The sequence below is a fragment of the Mytilus edulis genome, chromosome 7, assembly GCF_963676685.1.
Source record: "Mytilus edulis chromosome 7, xbMytEdul2.2, whole genome shotgun sequence".
Taxonomy (NCBI): Eukaryota; Metazoa; Mollusca; class Bivalvia; order Mytilida; family Mytilidae; genus Mytilus; species Mytilus edulis.
The window spans coordinates 78,920,736-78,937,636 of NC_092350.1; the positions used below are offsets into that span (position 1 = coordinate 78,920,736).

A 16,901-nucleotide genomic window follows, 5' to 3' on the forward strand; every position below is an offset into this window, starting at 1 on the left:
GTATTGGTATAGACAATTGTTGTTATAAACTGTTGAATGCAACAGGACAGAACAAGCATTTTAAAAGTTTGGAACCAAACACAATGCACAAGGGTAGCATGAATATAGAATAAAGTATAAAGGCACGTTCAAAGACTTCACCACGGTAGAAAAAAATGTGATACGATGACCCTTTAAGGACAAAGAAATTCAATTCATAAAAGATGCTAAAATTTTACGTAAATTAGATATTTGTTCAGTTTGCATATGCGCTTCTTTTCATTTAAGAATTCCGCTGCATTGTAACGTTCCTTTTCGACTTGAGAGTTTGGTTATACCACGTATGTATCGTTCGCCTCTCTTTTCCATACGCATGTACAAGACAGGGGCTTCACTTACTAGACACACCGTTGCAAACGAACCAACCTGTCTAATAGATACATATTTGATCTTTGTAATAGTAGAACCTATAAAAATGCTAAAATTACACAAATGGTAAAACTGATCTGATATTTTTTCTTTCTTTCTTGAAATGTTAATAGAATCCACCTCTCAGAAATCGACTTTATTGTACACTGAATTTATTTTCATTTCACTGATCTTATAGATCTTTTTCAAGTATCATTTTTCTAGCGATGTTACAAAATCAATATGCCCTGTCATGTTCTATGAAATATTTCTATCAAAACTTTCAACCTTTTCAGTCGTTTATCTGTATGAATATTTATATTAAAATACATTAAAATGAAAAATATTCATGCTGTTCGTCAATTTCGTTTGAAATTGAGAAGAAATGTCAGCGAGGAAACTAATTAATTCAACACAAGTAAACCGCTGTGCATTACCAGTTTATCCCATCACGTGCTTCAATACATTTATTTGGATTCTGCATTTCAAGCAGTGTAGATGCATTAATGCTGCTGAAGAAAAGGGGCGTCATTTGACTGACAAAAACTGACTAATTGACGGACACACACAAAGTCCTAGGAGATAAATGCCTTTGATAGTATAAATTGTATATATAAAACTTTGACGGAGGCGTGATTGTTGTTATCTTGTTGAGCCAATGGCTAACTTGTAAGATTAACTAGAGATAACACAATCGACTACAATACTGGGAAATTTATAGTGACTGCAATTTTATTGTGAAATTTCTCGTCTTTTATCGCTGGTAATAATATCCCATATGTTATCAATAGAAAATAGATGATAACTTAAGATGCATACTATAATAGCGTCTGATACAAAACACTGGAAATACATGAACATGATCAGAAATTTATAAATGGATGTTAACTTATATATTACGTTTTGCTATACAATGTATACTACAGCCTGCGTGTGATATGACAAATGTTTCATAAAAAAGGACAAAAACTAATTGGCCTTAGGACGGACCCATAAAAAACAAAAGCAGTCGTTTGTATGAGATTACATTCCGTGGGATTATATTAATTAGTGGTTATTACAAAAATTTGTCATTTGCCATATTTTACCAGAAAGGACATGTTTTCGCCTGATATTTTACAATATATTTTACTAATATGTGTCTTAATGGTTGGCGCGGAAATATGTTTACAAGACAGCAATTGTCGACTGCCGAATTGTTACTGTGGGGGCCGGGATACCCCAGGAAATCTTTTACCCTCAGAAATTCCACAAATAATTGTGTTTTCTTTTGATGATGCTGTGAATTCGGAAAATTATCAGATGTATGAGAAATTATTCCTAAACAATCGTTTTAATCCAAATGGTTGTCCCATTTCTATGACAATGTTTGTTTCGCATAATTATACAGAGTACAATTTGGTGCGGGATCTTTATAGCAAGGGAATGGAGGTTGCTGTCCATAGCGTCACCCACAGAACACCGACAGACTTCTGGAAAGAAGCATCAACAGAACAGCTTCGATACGAAATAGTCCAACAACGAAAAAACTTGGCCCAGAAAACGGGAATTCCAATACAGAACATTACAGGATGGAGAAGTCCTTTTTTACAATCAGCAGGGGACAAACTTTATTCAATTTTACAAGAGGAAAACTTTCAGTACGATTCAACAATGACTGTAGCGACAGAAAACGGCTTCAGCAGTAAGTTTTGGCCAAACACACTAGACTTTGGATGGCAGCTAGACTGCAACGTTCGCCCATGTCCCAAAGGAAGTTACTCGGGATTATGGGAAGTACCAGTCATGATGTTAGAGAAACCATTCGCACCGATAGGTTGTCTCTACCTCGACTCATGTCGTCCAGAGAATAAAGAAGAAGCATTCCAATTGTTCTGGGTAAACTTTCACAGTTTTTACAAAGGTTCTAGAGCCCCGTTATTTTACACTATGCACTCGTCTTGGCTCAGGGAAAAGCACAATTACGACGCAATGAATTACTTTCTTTTAACTATTTTACATTATTATTCTGATGTTTTTATAATAAGTTACCAACAGTTAATTGAATGGATGCAAAACCCAACGAAGCTTGTAGATATAAACAACTTTAAAGGATGGCACTGTCCAAAACGATATTTGAATTTTGTGCAACCTTTTGTTGATACGAACAATGTTAACAATGTTAACAATAGTGCTGCTAATGATTTCATGAGAATTCCATTTTTGTTGAGTTTGTTATTGATTGTGTTGATAACTTTGTGATATAAATTGTTTTCTATAGTAAGTATTTTCTTATATCTCTGGTCACTGTATCACGCCCACGGAAAATAACTGGACAATCGAATCAACACGTTCTTCATTGTCCTAAATGTCAATTACAATCGTATACAATAATACATACACTTCTTATTGCTTTATATTATAAGGGGGTACGTTATTTATATGGTAAACAAAATTGTCATCGCTATCCGGTAGTATGGACTTTTTTCTTATCATCTTTGCTTTCGTCTTTCTAATATCTTGAAATGTATGTGTATGGTTTGTGGCATACAATCATTTACAATCAGCAAAACAATACATATGTAACTTTTTTTTAGATCTCTGTGTATTTTGAATTGTACAAAGGATACAAATATAATTTTTTGTCTGTGCATTTGAACTAAACAGATAGTCCACTTTCGCCAGTACTTTGAACTTTTAAAAAAATGGAGAGACCAACACTGCACGTTTAGTTCACGCATAGACATGATAGATATCATTGAACTACATTTTTTAGTTTTGGAATCTAATTAAAAAGTTTTTTAAATTCTAAATTGTTGAAATGATCAATACCAATACTTTCAAACAGAAAGTCTGCTGCAAGGTGTACGATGGTTTCGATGTAACAAAAGTAACTGTAAAACTTCCATTTGAGATCTTATTCGTACGTGTGTATAATTTCATAAATGATATTGTTGCGTTAAATAGTCAATCCTTTATCAACATATTCATTAACTGATAAAATTAACGTCCAAGAATTTTTACCAGATAAAATTAACAAACTATTTACATGTGAAGACTTATTTAACAACGAGGAGTATTCTAACTTTCATATTCTGTATTACCTTAAACCCTTACGGTTCGTTAGTACATGTATAATATCAATATATATAAAATTTCACAAGTAAGCAAGTAAACAGAACGATTGAATGTTCGTGCATGTTATAGCACTGGAGTGTCTTTGATTTTAGATACATTAAAAAGAAAATGATATTTTGTATGCTCAAAAGTGCTTTTACACTTGGACTTCACCAGATTACTGCATTTTGCTCTAAATTCTACATTTCGGACACGCTAAGATAAAACGGAATTCTTCCTCATGATACACTGACGGCAATTAAATTGGTTTTTGTGGCGTTCATTTTCACTCGAGGGAAAATACAATTAAAAAAAAATAAGATTAGGATTTTGAATAAAATAAAAACTAGAAAAAACTTTGAGCATTGTCATTTTTTTTTCTCGAAACATGTAAATTCGTTGACTTTTTTAAATTTATTTATATAGTTTATGAAATAGCAAACATGAGAGGAAAGATTTACTGTTTGGTAGATTATTCCAAAATCTAACGACATTATTTAAACTAACAAAACATATATACACTTCGCTTAAAAATACCACTGTAAGTTGATTACATGTGGTTGTACTTCTAACCACATGTCTCCAGATAAGGGTTGGGTAAGTTTTTATTGTACATAATTATTTGACAGATATTCACTTTATGAGGAAAACGTGTCATTCGCATATACTGTACAAGTAGCCAAGAATATAATCAAAGTTAAGTTGAGGGTGAAACAGAAACAAAAATAATTTTCAATGGTACTTTTAAACCTTATTTTATCTCTATCTGAGAGGGCATTATCTCAATCTAAGACAAAAAAATATGATTTGCATTCTTTATAAATGTGGAAAATTGAATAATATTTCGCTATTGGCAGTCATTTTGGTTCAATTTTGTCAAAACACAACTAAAAACACCACCGATGTCTTGGTGACCCTTGAGTTAACATTTGATGAAGCATGGATGTACATGTGCTCAGCTGAGGAAGGGAAGCAGCAGTAACATCGATTGTGTTGAATGAAATGACCTGCAAAATATCGGTCTACAACAAATTGGCTTTTGTGGCGTTCATTTTAACTCGAGGAAAAATACAATGTAAAAAAAAACAAGATAAGGGTTTTGAATAAAAGAAAAAGAAAAACTTTGAGTATAGTCATTTTTTTTTACTCGAAACATGTAAATTCACTGTTGACTTTTTTATTTATTTATATAGTTTATGAAATAGCAACCATATGAGCGAATCATTTACATTTAATTTCTTTATTTTTATCAATGAAAAAAAAGAGATTAGACAGAACTAAGAATATTTACATTTTACTGTTTTACTGTTGCATGAGCCTGTTTGATATTTTTAATTATAATTTATAGCAAGGTTACGTGCTCATCGACACATTTCGTGTGCCCGGCCCGTCGATGGTTAAAATGTCCAGTCAGAAAAAACAAGCGACATCATACATTTTGTAAAGATTTCCTTTCTTGTGTACAATTTTTTAAAACTTTTTTTATTTCTGAATTAAGCTTCAGCATATATAAATTAATTTTATTTACATTTCAAGAGACGGTGTTTGTATTTGGCACCTTTTTTGGGAATTTTGGATCCTCAATGCTCTTCAACTTTGTTCTTGTTTGGCTTTCTAGCTATTTGAATCTGAGCGTCACTGATGAATCTTATGTAACGAAACGCGCATCTGGCGCATCAAATTAAAGCCTGGTACCGTTGTACCATTGATAACTATTTGTATACACAAACACTCAAAGATGAACATTTTGAAGTTATTTAGAATTATGAATGAGTATAATTCGGAACTTGCATTATCCAAAAGAAAATTTAAACCATTGTCAACGTAAGTTCTTGGACATTAGTTTTGATACTCGATTTCTGATTGATTATTTATTGGCGTCGTAAAGGTCCAGTGGCTAAAATTTCATGTATTTTCGTTGTACATTGGCTATACATGGTCGGTTAATATGTATACACATATCATATTGGAAACGGATAAAAAGCGAGAAAGGTACGATTTAGACTGTCACTACAAACACGGGTGCTACCGTTTTTATACTTGGTTCGGCCAGAAAAGTCTTAGACCATATATAGAACTCTATTAACATATACGGACACTCCCCGTGTATTATACCGGATAAGACTGCATATGTTAACATTCAACAATGCCATACGAAAGCATCTATGTCCGGATCTTACTCATAAATGGAAAAGCAGTCAGTCATTTCCAACAAACATATACCGCTGTTTTTGAAATGATTAAAAGACAAAGTGAAACGGAGATTCATATTGAAATGTTAAATGTATATTTCAGAAACCTAGTAGGTGATATACCGCTTTGATTATGTTCGTATCATCCGTGTTTCCATTCATATCTATATTGATTGATAAAACATGCAGGTTACAATATTAATGATTTCATTTCGTAAGATTTAATCGTAAGGATTTAACGATTTTGATTTGAATAACAGTAGCTGTAAAGTGAACGTCAATGAGACAGCACCTCAACGACACACAAATAAAATAAGATCTATAGAGATCGAAATATGACAGGAGTCTACATAACATGTCAAGTTCTAAACTACTCCATGTCTTAAAATGTTGTGACTACTTGTAACAGACTATTGAACATCTTCATCTATATATAAGTAAGTTCTAGATCACAGAATTGGTCGATTTTTCTACAATAAGTTCAGTGGAAGTTCAATGATACAATGTATATACTAAGTATATGTCGATGACACACTTTGATTTGAGAATTCACTGCATTATAACTTGACAATTACCAGACCCCACAGTAAGTGATAATCTGTCATAAAAACCTCTCAAACACTCACAGTTTTCCCAGTTGCTGCAAAATTATTTAAAAGTTAAGAGAAACACATGTTTTGAGAATGCATTAAAATATACAATCGTCAATATGATATAATTTGTGTCACTTTCAATTGTATAAATATCATCTGTATTTTTTTGGTACAAAATGTATTTGTTTGTTAAACTATTCAGTTCTGGTTATTTCACTGATTAGTAGACGGTAAAGCATGAACCAGTCTACTGATAAACACAATGTACAAAAATTCATCTTTATCCGAATTATAATATAATATATATTTATCTAAAGAATGTTGCATATAATGAAATTACACCTCTCTCAAAAATTCTACAACATAACTAACAAGCCAAAAAGGACCTACACAAGTATAAAAAAAAGTTGATTGTTTAGAGAACCAGTGATTTAAACGCGATATGCAGTCTAGAGATTTTCTCGAAAGTAATCAATCATAGTCACTAAAGTTTGTCCTAATTATTAAACATTTGACATCTTCTTGACAGTCTACACTTATTTTTCATTAAAAGTACATGAGTGTCTACATCTTCTTCGTTACAAGTGTTTTCTCTTATGAATTATTAACTTTATAATGATGTATAAGCTACAAAACAACTATGTGAAAATTGATACACATACAGTAAGCTTATACAAAAACACCCTTCCAGAAATAACAACGAAAAGGCATTTAAAAATACATCATGTAAAGCAACTGTACGGAAGGAGTCGTTCTTTCCTAGAGCAATCATAGAGTGGGACACCTTGCCCATGCAACTGTTTTGTCTTTGCCCCGATTCCTCAATCTTTGTCATCTGCTTTTTCTAAACCCAAGAGGAAAGAAGACACATTAAAGACAAAATGACACCTATTACAAAATTCTTTAGTTTTTATTTCCAGATATATTGACGAAGTTCATTTACTTGACATTTTTCAATGAGTTTATAATTAAATTCCCCAATTCAAATTGTACAGTTACGATATAATTCACAATACAAATTGTATCAAGTTGCTTTGTAGATGAACGTGAAGTTAAAGGTAATACAATGAATATAGCGTGCTTCATATTTCGTACATATTATTGAAATTGAAGCGTGGGTGAATCAAAGAAAGAAGAAAAATAATGAAATGTGACTTTAAAATCCCATGACGGGTGATACATGTATAACGGAATAATTGTTGCTGTTCCTTTACATTATAATATTTTAACTAACATCGATACACAGTCTCCATATATCTATATCTATGATACAGGTTTCTACTGTGCAAAAAATAGGGAAATAGTTATCAAAGGTACCATGATTATAATTTAATACGCCAGACGCGCGTTTCTTCTACATAAGACTCTTCAGATACGCTCAGATCAAAATTGTTATAAAGCAAAACAAGTACAAAGTTGAGGAGCATATAGGACCTAAATTCCAAAAAAAATGTGCCAAATACGGCTAAGGTAATCTGTTCCTGGGATAAGAAAATCCTTAGTTTTTCGAAAAAAATCATATTATGTAACAGGAAATTTATAAAAATTAAAAAAAAAAACAACTAATGGTTATATAGTATTTATATAGACTTCTGCAGGTTGAGTGGTGTTCGTGTTGCCCAGACTTTTGCAGTCTGCTGTATATCTTTTCAAATATACTTGAAAACCTTGCTGTTTCATCTGTTTTCCTTTCCATTATGAACTGACAACGATACAAAGTCTTCCTATATCTATCAATGATACTAGGCCCGTATGCATAAATCTACTAAAGTCAAGATTTGTTCCAAACGTACGGTTTTCTACATATCCTAGCTACAATAAGTTAGTACTACGATTTTATTTCGTTACTGAAGCACATACGGGCGGGCCCTGGTATCTACTGTGCAAACATGAAAACATTTGTAATTTTGATTTCTGCAGTTTGAGTGGTGTTAGTGCATGTTGCCCAATCTGATAAGTTTTACGTAGTGTTTTGAAGACTATTGAATCAAAGATTTCGATTTTTGTCATGATTATGTCTGAATCACTTCGACTTTTGATTTTCCCTTTGGTATTTTTTCGACTTTTTGGCACATGCCTAGGAGTAACTGCAATATACAATTATCAGGATTACTTTGACAAACACCAGAATATTGATAAGTGGCAGGAAAAACTCTTAAACACTTTAAGTTTTCTCGTTTACTGCTTCATTGTGTAAAAATTGAGATAAACACGTGCTATGAAATGCATTTACATAAACACAATTATCTTATTTGTGTCGCTTTCAATTTTATATTTGAATGCATTTATTATAATAGGTTAGTAAAAATTAATTATAAGTACTCCTCTCTACAGCTCTCTTCTATCACTCTTTTTTCTTACATTTAGAAATTAAACTCTGAAAAGCATTTTAAGCACAGCAAAGGAGACCACAAGAATTTCCAAAAACATTGAACAGTGCCAATTGACACCCCCAATCACCAACAACCGAATTCTCGTCAAAACAACAACCGTGTGGACAAAGGAAACAAAACAGATCTAACCATGGGCAACGTTTCTACCTATCCATCTATCTTCCCATTTACCTACTTATTTTGCAGATTTGAGATAAATGAAATATTTTGGTCGTCGAACGAGGGTACTTGCAGTTACAGAATAATTTCCAACACTATAATTGAGACACATCAAAGTAGTGTGAATTACTGTAGAAAATGTTGTCTTTTTACTATTACTATATTCGCATGCATGTCTCATGCGATGTTACTAAAAAGTAAAGAGAGGCGTAAGAAACCAAAGGAACGAACATTCAAATCAAGTCGTACAACAAAATGAAAATGACATGTCCAAAAAACAAAAACGATAAAAAGACAATCATTGTACACATATTGAACTACTAGTATAGAAAAATTAAAACTGAGATACATGAATCCTACCAAAAACCGATGTTAATCTTAGGTGCTTCGGAAAGGTAAATGTCTGTTGCTCCAAATGTCATGGGCACTCGTCGTGTTGCTCATGCTACTTACAATCCAGGTGACGAGTCTAATTCAGTAGTTCACATTCGAGGAAAGAGGACGGGATTGTAGTCACGACAAATAGAACATATAGAAGTCTCCTGTAAAACAGATATTCCATAACGGTTACCCAAATTGTTATTGAGTGCGTTAAATTTTCGAAGGGATTATTTCAACTTCACTTGGAACTCTTGGTTAAATAGCTTCCCCTCTATTGAGCTCATGATATGATTATGTTCAAAAGTGATAGAAAAAAACAAGGGTATATGTATTATATTTGCAGGCGCTTCTGGAATGCTAACAAAGAACATGTAAATTGGGAAAGTGAAATCATTTCTTTTGTCTCTCCACCGACTTTCATTTCAAATTTCAGATTATAAGACAGACTGTATCTGTTGTATCATTTTGTCGATTGAAAAGTGGCATTCAACATATAGTTGAATTTATGTAAATATTGAAACCCTTTAAGAAAACAAACACGTATGGAATTAATTAAGGTGGTAATGGCTCTACCTCTTTTTGATACACTTCGATAGAAGTCTTAAAAGACGACATCAAAAGTAATTCCCTTTTACATATGTATACAATAGACTCAATCCGTGACCTTATAACTTTCTGTATTCTGGACGGATTTATTTCCCAAATAAAATATTCAAATTTTAAATAAATCGGCACGTACAGTACGTTTTCTGGTACGATCGAAAAGTTTAACAGACAAAAATGAAACAAAAAAAAAAGTTTGCAAGCTGAAATACCAAATAGACCAATACACAGAATCGTTAAAAAGCAACTTATTTGTTTGTGGGATTTGTTACCATACTTTAAGTAAAATTGAACAAATCTCTATAAATTTGACGAAAAGACAATTCACCACTTAAATATATCATTACCAAAGATGTGGATTTATCTGGGTTGTAGTATTGCCCACGTCTTTGTTATATTATTGTGAATAGTATGACAAGTTACAGTGTATTCCATTTTATGAATATTCTCAAAATTATATCTCAAGAAGTAAAAAATTATGATTATATCTCATCAAATTCGAACCCTTCCCCAAAGCGGACTATACGTTGCTTAAAGCAAACAATGTGTTTAATTTTCTTTAAACACGAGAAACCAAAACGAAAAGAGTAACTAGATTTTGAAGTCCCCCTCTCTTTTAGATGGTAATTACAGAAACACATGTACTCTAACTTTGCTGTGCATTAATTATATCATCATGACTTTAAGCTTAGGATTTGTCTTTATTTCTAAAGCGTGTTTATGACTCTCGAAAACATTTGGTGTCGACTCTACTGGAGGGGTTCCATTAAAAACGTGTAGTATGCTAAAAATAGTTAACTTGTACCTTTATTTTGATTCTCATCTTTATACCTGCTGAAACTAGAAAATGACAATAACTGCACACATCAACTTAAAATGTGTTTATCTGCTATGATGTCTTGGAAGTGGTCACTATAGCACATATATATAATGTATATGATATAACTCAATCTGGGTTCACCATATCGCATCTATAGAGAGAAGGAAGATGTTAAGATATACTCCCCCCCCCCCAATTTTTTTTTAATTATATTTTTAAATTCATAAAGTGAGAATGACGTATGTTAATTGTGTTCCAAAGTTTTTTTCCATATCAATATGTCATGAAATGCATAAATTATTGAGATCTAACGATATCTGGTACCTACGTAAAAATCTTAATAGCTTGACAGTTACACGATTCAGGTGCAACAAAATACAATTCTTTTACTAAAACCAATATAACAAAGGCAGCTCAAAACTTAGAATTTCTTAGATAATTTTGCAATGTATGTCTGGAAAATATTAATAAAATATCAATATTTTAACGTCAAGGTGTGTTTATTCATATAAGTCTACTTTAGTCCTGGTTTCCCGTAGTGTAAAGTCAATTAAGCTTATATCTGGCCCAAAATTTAGTGCTCATTTGAAAATTCATAATCATTCAGTTTTATTAAAAATGAATTGCCAAACACCATTTTGGATGCATGATTAAATTAATCTGTGAAAAGAGAGATATACCAAACTCATTTAGAGCTTGATATAACGTATTGACATTTGTCTATAATTGTTGTTTCAAATAAACAATTGTGCACATTACATTTGTTGTGTATAGCTGCATGTGGAAATTTATTACATCAGTTTCTAAAGTTTACCAGACAAACATTATTTTTAGGAGCATAGTGTATTTCACCCCCTCCTTTCGACATTAAAAATTATAATTTTGTTTAGAAAATCTTTCAAATTTAATTTTGGCTAGCTACGCTCGCCAGAAATTTTACAATACTTGATAATATCACCCTCGTTCCTTTGTCCCTGATTCCATCATTGATTGTATTTCATATCAATAGAATATATAGTCAAGACTTCATATTGAATGCTCTTTTTGAATGAACTGAAAAATAATTTTTCTGGTCCTAGTCCATAAATGTAAATGAATAATCTGGTCGCCTTTATGTTTGATATAAATATTCTGACCTCATCAAATTTGCCAGTCCCCTCAGAATTAAATGTTCTTCCCCTTATGTAAAACAAATTGTGTTGTTGTCTCCCTCCAAAGAATTGATCTGGTAAAGTTGAGGCCAATTTGATGCCAGAAAAAAATCATCACCAGTCAAAAACATTTACATATCGCCTTTGGTATATATTTAAATTGTATGCATTAAAACTTAATGTCTAAACTATTTAACCGTGTGGTTTTGATTCACACAGATGGGATAATATTCTTGCAAATTAAAAAAAACCTTTTGCATTGTATAAATTTAATATTCTCTACATCATAAAATTTATATAAACATTTACAACTGGGTTTACAACCAAACAAATGGCAACTCTCATATTTTTAAAGAACATAAATTGACAATAATAGAAATTTACATATACATTAAAATATTCAGTGCAAATTTACACAACAATATGATAAAATATTAAAATTAAACTAAAAATGATAGTGTCTGTCCGTTCAATCGACTATTCATAACTTCTTATGTGAACCATTTGGGTGTAAATAGCTTCAGTGACCAATAAAATTATGCGAATCCCGTTTATTAACGTTAGAGGGTGCAGGTACCAAAAATGTTCAACATAATTATTAAGGAATGTTCTTTTTTATAAATATTCTCAAATACTGTTTATTGATATTTAAACTTAATAGGAATGTTTTCATTCAATTCATTTTTGTTTGGTAAGAGCCAAAATTCCAGAAAAACCTTTCGATCACAACACATTTCTTGAAGTGTTGTTTTTCATTTTTACAACCAAACGTATTCTCATATTAATGTAACTAGATTGTTTGTTTGTTTTGTATTAAACGGATACAACAAAAGTAACCTATCTTTTTAAAGGTATGAGAAAATGACACAATAAAACAGAGAAGAAAAATCATTGCGGGAGTGTTATAGCACAAATATTCAATTTTATATCAAAGAAACTACTATAATTGTAATTCATTACGACACACATTGTTATTTACCTTGAACGAATAGAAGAACAGGTGATTTGTAGAGGTGGTGTCCTAGAAAACTGACCGGCACAAGTAATGGTACCGATCCTGTCGTTGAAATATAATCTAGAATATATATAGTTTGTGTGCGCGACATGCACGTATTTTTTTTTAATTAGCTTCATAAGAAACGCTCTAGGAAGTCAAGAACAGTAAAAGAACACAAAGAAGGAATTAAACAGAGAAGTCACAATCATATAATACCAACTGCTTTATCGAATTCAACCAATTTAATAAGTTAAACCACACTAACATAATTGGTAAATTAGAAATGTGACAATCTAAGAGTTAATAAACGCTCTAGATTTCCACCACTTTTGAATCTTAGTTTTGTTATGACGTGATAGATTTGATGTCATGTGTTCCGGGAATAAGCTGTAAAAGGTGATTTTAAGAGAACAAAACATAAAAAACATCTAAGAGTACAAAAACCGAATGGATCAAATCAAAATAGCATAATTTATGCAAAGTCGACTTTCCACGAGGGAGATATAACCTATAAAAAACATAACATGAGCACATGCTACTGACATTGTTAAATAGTACCTCAGGGACAGACATGTCTTCAAGCAACGGCAATGATTAAATGGTAGTTAATTCTTTAAATTTACAAGCATTCAATGTTATTTAAACCTAGACATCAAACCCGGACACAGTATAACCTTACGTTTGTGAAGTCACCTCATCACTTCGATAAAAAAAAATTCGCTTTCGCTACCTTACATGTTCTTATTGTGATTTAGGTTAGAACAAGCAACCATATTATTTTTCAATGGAAAGATATATTCAAGACTATCATGAAAAACAAAAGGGGTCTGTCTAGAGATCAGAATCCTACCATATAAACAAGAGATTACAAACAAATCATAGAATTTTCTCCGTTCAGAACTTAAAGCAAGCCATATTGAACTTTTACCGAAAAATGAACAAGATCTCCATGTGACATAGCACAGGGGCGGATCCAGCCATTTTAAAAGGGGGGTCCCAATCCATGACAAAGGGGGTCCAACTATATTTCACCATTCAAGTGCATTGATCGTCCAAAAAAAGGGGTGGGTTCCAAACCCCGGAACCCTCCCCCTGGATCCGCCACTGTTAAGCAGCAAGCTATAGCTATATGTACATCTATCTGGAAAATATCATTCTAATATAAGTAAATTCTTAAAATTTATGCATTTTGTGTTTTTTTAGTTGCATTTTATCGTAGAATTAGTCTACCAGTGTTCTCTGATATAACAAAAAAAAAACAAAACCAAATGTCTTTTGATTACATGCTAGTGAGTAAACAGGTGTTTATAATTTTAGTCCATTCGCCAGCCTGAAAGAGAAGCGTAAACAAATAATAATGTGGGTCGATTTATGTCCATCTCCAATTCATGGTTTTTTATTGTCCACCTTGGTATCTTCAAACTTTTTCTTGTGCTGTGAAAATAACATGTCGAGAACAATAAATCACAGCCTAGCCAATAAATTATTGCCGATGACTTTTAAGACGCTCGTTCGTTAAGTGTAAATAGAATGTAACAGTTATTTACGATAAGTCGATTGATAGTGTAAATAGTTACTGCCTTAATGTCCTGAAATGGCATTTCTCAGAGAAAATATTAGCTATTGGTCGTAATTGACTCATCAGATGGAGATTGCTTGGAGCCTCTGTACAGTAATGTCATTGAACACGCGTCTTTTGTTTTTTATATTTTATATTAATTTAATTCTAACATACTTATAGCTGATTATGCATGTGATTTCTATGAATGTTGATTCTAATGTGAATCAAAGTGCACCTTTGGGTCGTTCATATGGGTATCTGTTTATATTTGATACAAGAATTGTTTTTCAGGTTAATATTCTTGTACTTTGACTTGGTTTTAGTTATTATCATATGTTTTGTCCACTTAATTCTGTTTGTCCTTCAATGCACTTCATTAAATGACAGTTGAAAATCGCTAGGAAATCGCATAGAATTAAGTGTCTTGAGAAAATATGTGCCTTTGTGCTTAGTACAACCGAGAGTAACGTACTAAACACACACCTATAAATCAAATAAAGCAAAAATAGGAAAAGGAAATTCTAAACAAAAATGTATAAAGTTAAAAGGTTGGTGTTTCAGATACATGTGCATGTCTGCTGTTCGTGTTGGTTAATGATGTCCATGATAAGTTTTTGCGATATTGATGAACAATGATCTGTCTTCGACATCAATGTTCAGTGCTGAACATTGTGAATGTGATTTAAATTATAGTTAAAGCATGTTTACTATTTGATTCTTTTATATTCCAATGCCAGCTGGTTTTAACTTTCATATTTTGATACTGAGTTAAAAAATATATGAGGAAACTGATCATACCTCTTTAAAAGATCTGTTTTCAAGTATTGTTAAATGAATCTATTATTAATTAGTGATATGATTTATAATACAGCGATGTTTTGAAAAGTTATCCATCGATTTTTCAATCGGGACAAGTAAATTTTATAACCCACTCCAAAGTAAATAAAACCAAACATTTGCCTCATAAAATGCAGTAATTATATTATACTGCATTATAGAAATAATATGTAATGCACAAACTACCTACTCGAACTATAGATGCAGACACATGTGATAAGTTATGCTAAATTGTAGCTTATGTTTTTAAAAGCATTCTTGCTTTGCCGTCCTGTTTTATTTTGCTGGTTAATCTATGAATTATGGCTGATGGAAAATTCATTAATTTTGAGGTGGTAAAAGAAGATAAAAATCCAGCTGTATTTGACAAATATGATTTATGATATGATATATTTACCGTTCCTTAACGTATAACTCGCGTTAACCGACGCTTTTTGTCATGTTTTTATGGCTGTTGTCCTTCATTTTATTTGTACGTCAAACTTACTTGAAACATAAATTATTATCTATGTCAATTTGAGTATCCCGGAGAATTACATGATATATACTTCTAGAAATAATTGCCGAACTCTAAAGTATGTGTTGTTTATCAAGTATTTGCAGCTTAACAAACATTCTTATTTTCAATACAATCACTGCAACTTTTACACGCATCCATATCTTCAGGGAGCTACCATTTGATTTTTAGGGGGGGGGGGGGGGGGGGGGGGGTAGGATGAAAAATTGTGTCCTGCCTTTTTTTTTAATTTGTAATCTCTGTCCTGCCTTTTTATTTTTCAGTCTATTCGGTCCTGCCTTTTTTTTCTTAGCTTATCCTGACTTTACAACAATTGTCATCCTGCTTTTTTTTGCCAAGTTACTCATCCTGCCTTTTTTTTTTTTAACTCAAAATCCTGTCCTGCCTTTTTTTTCAAATTTCATCCTAGCCCCCCTCCCCCTCCCATAAAAATCAAATGGTAGCTCCCTTATGCAATAATATCAATGGGAAATGGTCTTGGAAACTTCGAAAAAATATTCCTCACAAAAAAAATCTGATTCTCTAAGAGAAAAGTTAGATTATTATGAACAATGAATTTCAAAAAAATTAAAGACAAAGAATTAAAAGAAATAGAAAACTTAATGCTTGTAAACATGTTAATACATTTCACAAGAAAAGTATGTCTTGCTCCAAATCTGAATTTTGAAAGCTGATGACAAATTAAGAAAAGTGAACACAATTTATCTATAGAAAATGGGAGACATCTAATAACTTGCAACTAAGCCCGAGAAATCACATCTAAATGATGTCGGGCTTATCATCTGCACCACTTCAAAAAACACCATAATTTCAAATTAGACTGTCACTCCAATTAAAATTTGTTAGATGACAGGAAGCACATGTTATTTTATCCTGATCCACAAGTGGTAATTGTTGCATAAATGGATTAATAGTAAATACACAGCACTGCTTCTCCCTTTTTTGAGAGGTTTTATATAAAAATGACCCTCCTTTTTAGCTCACCTGGCCCAAAGGGCCAAGTGAGCTTTTCTCATCACTTGGCGTCCGTTTACTTTTACAAAAATCTTCTCCTCTGAAACTACTGGGCCAAATTTAACCAAACTTAGCCACAATCATCATTAGGGTATCTTGTTTTAAAAATGTGTCCGGTGACCCAGCCAACCAAACAAGATGGCCTCCATGGCTAAAAATAGAACATAGGGGTAAAATGTAGATTTTGGCTTATATCTCTG

The 16,901-nt window shown here is 32.2% G+C and overlaps 1 protein-coding gene across 1 annotated transcript; it reads left to right on the plus strand.

Moving 5' to 3' along the window:
- The first annotated feature begins 900 nt into the window (after positions 1-900).
- LOC139482280 (chitin deacetylase 7-like) lies at positions 901-2,650 on the plus strand. Its single transcript, XM_071266076.1, has one exon. The coding sequence runs from the start codon at positions 1,486-1,488 to the stop codon at positions 2,626-2,628; it is 1,143 nt and encodes a 380-aa protein (XP_071122177.1). The 5' UTR covers positions 901-1,485; the 3' UTR covers positions 2,629-2,650.
- Positions 2,651-16,901: the final 14,251 nt, after the last annotated feature.

What these genes read in the sequence shown, in the direction of transcription:
- LOC139482280 (XM_071266076.1), top strand. Translation starts at nt 1,486, where the DNA reads ATGTTTTCGCCTGATATTTTACAATATATTTTACTAATATGTGTCTTA.